The following is a 4,323-nucleotide window of genomic DNA, read 5'->3' on the forward strand; positions in this document are numbered from 1 at the left end:
CGATTCTCTCCACACCCTTTACCTCTGCATAGACAGTATAAGTGCAAAGGGTCTATAGAAAGTGAAGGTGGAGCATTAAAATCTTAATCTTAGAGCAGACCCTCTAGAAGGAAGCTTGTGGAGGGAATGGGGCAGTGAGGTGGAGACTCTGGTTTCAGTAATGATAGAAAATCTACCGCCAAGACCTATCTGAGAACAATGTTTTGAAGATCTTCCCAAACACCACTTTTCTGCACATACTCCAGAATGATAGACAGAAGAATTTAATACATGTAATGCTTTTCCTTCCATTTACACTATCATAAATTACAAAGTATTGTTCACTTCACAAAATAAACCATTTCCAGATAATTTTTTGACAGTATCAAGAAGTACATAAGCTACAACAAGCAAATCTGTACAGTTGGGAGGAACAACAGTAGCAGGGACCAGCTGAACCATTCTGACCCTCGTGTGCCAGCGAGGTCTGCCCGCATGGCCCTTGGGCCTTCCAGGATGACACTCGCACCGTGCTCCTCCTTTCAGCTCCACATAACACACAGTCATTCTCTTCTGGTCACTCCGAAACAAGACTAGTGAGTAATTACAGGAATCATCTCAGACAATCAGAGAAAAAGACATTGTAGTTGGATTAGAAAAAAAAATCTAGATTTATAGTTTTTGATGTTTTAAATATTTCACCTATGTTACAAAATATAGAAATCTTGGTGTGAAAGGCTCATGCTAAGATAAATATAACCAATAGGATGGAAGTATAGTAATAAAATCATATTAAATTATTATCCATACAGAGCTACTTTTATCGAGAGGAACAAATATTTGGTATAAACCCACACTATTCATTCTTACTTTAAAAAAATGGTTTGTTTATAAAATAAAAATAAAAATAAATTCAATAATTATTTTGCAGATTCAGTTCTCATCAATACAGAAATGGGGCAAAAACACAACTAGCCATTAACAGAAAAATTCAGAGTGCTTGGCCGAAAATAAGAGAGGAAAAGTGCTAACTTTTTACACGGCCCAGATCCATCCAGTGTTCTCAAGTCATTTTATGTAAAATAACCACATTCTGCATGTTCTGGGATACATACTCATGATATGGAAAGGCTAGGAAGGACCAATTCCAAAACATACTTTGGGAATTCACAAAATTTTTATGGAAAGAAAATTTGCCGATGTTTCAGACTATCCTACAATTGCTATAAACATATACCATATGATCGCAGAATGCCGGTGCTTAAGAGCAAAAACTATCAAAAGCAGGGATACATGTGGCAGGTGAACTTCATTGAAAAGCACTGATAAGGACAGAGGTATGTCAAGATAATACTGCATTCGTGGTCAACTTTTTCAGGGCATCACAGCAAGAACGCAGGACAAGGTACACATGGCAATAACCAATGCACTGCATTGAGTTCTATTTGCTAAAATAAAATAACATTCTTGCAGCTAAAATAAAAATACATTTTACAATATAGGTTTCATTTAACATTTAACATATAGCATTGTCTTTTTTTTGTAAGGGGAAATGTATAACTGTATCAAGTACCTTTCTGAATTAAATTCCCTTTCCTTACTAAGACTGAAGTTTTTAGGTCTACATGGTTTTTTAATAAGTTAAAGAAAGATTTATTAATCACTCTTCCAGCAAAACAAACATGCATACGAGGCACGGCAAAAGACCCACGGCGAGGGGCTGTTCTCACCCCCTCCTTTGTGTGCTCACGTGGAGGGGGCGCGTGTCTATGAGACACAGTACCCGACTTGGCAACCCACTGCGGTCCAGGAAATTCTGTCACTTGTTTGAAAAACAAATCAAGCATAAAAATGTTTTTATTCCTTTAGCTTTATCAACTTAGATGGGCCTGGGGCCATTCAGCTCATCTTCTTGATGGATTAAAACAAAACATCTTCATTTTCTATTAAAATCTGCACAATCAGCTTTTGGTACCGCATGTCATGGAGAGTGGTGAGGGTGCTGTCCTCGGGGGGCCTCATCAGAGTGGGCCCAAACACAATCCCCAGATTTTCTGCATTCATGAAATTGTCCTTTTCGTTCATAGTAACCCTGCAAAACGAACACATGCACAGAGACATTACACAGACCTGAGGGCAAATTTATATACTGATTATGTGCTTAAGCCCCAAGAACATCTCTGGTTTGGGAAACTGCAAAATAAAGTTGAGAATCAGAATGGCAAAATGGTATTTTTAAGAAGGTAATTTTCGGATTTGTTTTTCTTTTTAAATTGTTGACATTGCCTTCAGCCAGTAGAAGTGAATTATTTACATGAATCAAATACGGGCAATTTTCAAAATTAGAAAATCAGTCCTCCTTACTAAATAAATGTGGAACTATCATTTAAGGAATATTGGCTTGAAGGGGCAGCAGGCTATCAGCTGGCCCATGGTGCATACATGGGCCTTACACAGAAGTCTTTTTTTCCCTCTTGTTGCTTCCCACGGGTCTTTATGCTGGAGAGTAGGAAGCTGAGGGCAGGTTCCTTGTCTGCTGGCAGAGGAAAGAAGTTACTTGCAGAATGGGCTGCCATGAGCTTAGGAAGCGTCCGGCCATTATCATTATCCTGGACAGGGGAATGGCTGGAATGTGGCCAGACAGGAAAGCAGTTGGACATTATTTCTAGTTCCCACAGGATGAGGTCTGGAGCAATAATCATGGTTGGAATTGAAAAACCATCATTTCAGCATCCAGATAAGAACTGCAGAGCCTTTAAGAATGAGATTCAAATTCCAAAGTTGGTGTAATACCTTCCTACTGGAATAAAGTTACAACCTGCTAGATTCTTGTTTTCAGGAGTTTAGGTTTTAGAATGTTCCTAATAAATTTAGAAGGCAGTAGGTTCTCCAAAGAAGAGCAAAATATAATTAAAATGTGTTTAGGTTTTGCACAGAAGGCTGTCCCTTTGTGCCTATTACCTTAGAGCTAATTAGGATTAGCTATTTAGCATTATTTTAGGAAGGTCAATTCAGTTTGCATCATTTTCATGCTGCAAAGCTAAGATGGTAAGAAAGAGGACATTCTTCACCATCAAGTGCTCCATCTCAATATTAAGTCAGGCACCACACCTGATGACTAGCTACAGCAAAAATACAAAATTATTAGCATTTAAGATTCAGCTGGGAGGTGTAAGCATTTTTGCTGATATGATACTTGCTTCCCAAACTGTAACAACTGGATATTGATCACAATGAAAGAAATTACTTACAGCTAATTAAAAGCCAGGTGTATTTTTTTAATCCAAAAATTACTTGTACTCTTAAGCTCAATAATTAATCAAAGTGGGAATATTCTGAGCTAAACGTTAACATCTCTGATAATGCTGGATCTGAGCAACATTATTTCAACGCATTACAAGGTAGAAAAATAAAAACCTCAGTACCTAGTTTTTATACAGTATTCTCTACTTGCTTCCTTCTACTTACTGAAAAAAATCTTAATTGGTCAATGTAGACAATTTTTAGTTCATTTTATGTAAGAATGGGCTGCTTCCACATGTTTTCCAAAAACACAGAGGGAGGCACACAGATGTGCTCTGATGCCTCCAGCATTTCAAAGACCGACTCATTGACCACATTATACATGTACAGTTAAGGAAAGAGACATCAGGTATAGGAAGCAGAGTCTGGAATCTGAGGCTCCAGTGTCCTGTAAACACCCAAACATCCCCATCTCTGTCTCACATACCCTCACATAGGTAACCCAGAATGTGACAGCTACCCTCTGAGAAGGCCCCCAAGAACCCCTGCTTCCTGGAATTCATACCCTTGTGGGGCCCCTTCCCCTAGAGTATGGACTAGACCTAGTGACTTCCTTCTAACAAATAAAATACAGCAAAAGCAATAGGATGTCACTTCCAAGATTAGGTTACATAGCAACTGTGTCTTTTATCTTGGGTGCTCTTGCTTGCTTGCTCTGAGGGAAGCCAGTCACCATGTTGTCAGACACCTATGGAGAGACCCACATGGCAAGAACTGAGTGTGGCCTCCAGTGAACAGTCAGCGAGGAGGTGAGGCCTTCAGCCTGACAGCCTCTGAGGAACTGACTCCTGCCAACACCACCTGAGTGAACTTGGAAGTGGAGGCTGTTCCCAACGAGCCCTTGGATGACACTGCAGCCTGGCTGACACCCCATTACAGACCTTGGACCAGAGGCACCTAGCTGAGGCACACCTAGACTCCTGACCCAAAGAGACTATGAGATAAATGTTCATTGTTTTAAGCCACTAAGTTTTGGGGCATTTTTTTACTGGTGTCAGAGAACTCATACATCCAGAAAAACAGAGATCAGGTTCAGATGAG

The 4,323-nt window shown here is 39.6% G+C and overlaps 1 protein-coding gene across 1 annotated transcript in view; it reads right to left on the minus strand.

The window, feature by feature from the left end:
- Positions 1 to 247: 247 nt before the first annotated feature.
- Positions 248 to 4,323, minus strand: part of CHN2 (chimerin 2) — an 18,553-nt gene continuing 14,477 nt past the window's right edge. Inside the window, exons 5-6 of the mRNA XM_008595005.1 lie at positions 2,422 to 2,665; positions 248 to 2,071 (exon numbers count right to left, since the gene is read on the minus strand). Of these exons, the coding sequence (XP_008593227.1) occupies positions 1,900 to 2,071; positions 2,422 to 2,665 (416 nt within the window). The 3' untranslated portion in view covers positions 248 to 1,899. The remainder of the gene's footprint in view (positions 2,072 to 2,421; positions 2,666 to 4,323) is intronic.

Source organism: Galeopterus variegatus, unplaced genomic scaffold (genome assembly GCF_000696425.1).
Source record: "Galeopterus variegatus unplaced genomic scaffold, G_variegatus-3.0.2 Scaffold12125, whole genome shotgun sequence".
In the NCBI taxonomy this organism is placed as follows: Eukaryota; Metazoa; Chordata; class Mammalia; order Dermoptera; family Cynocephalidae; genus Galeopterus; species Galeopterus variegatus.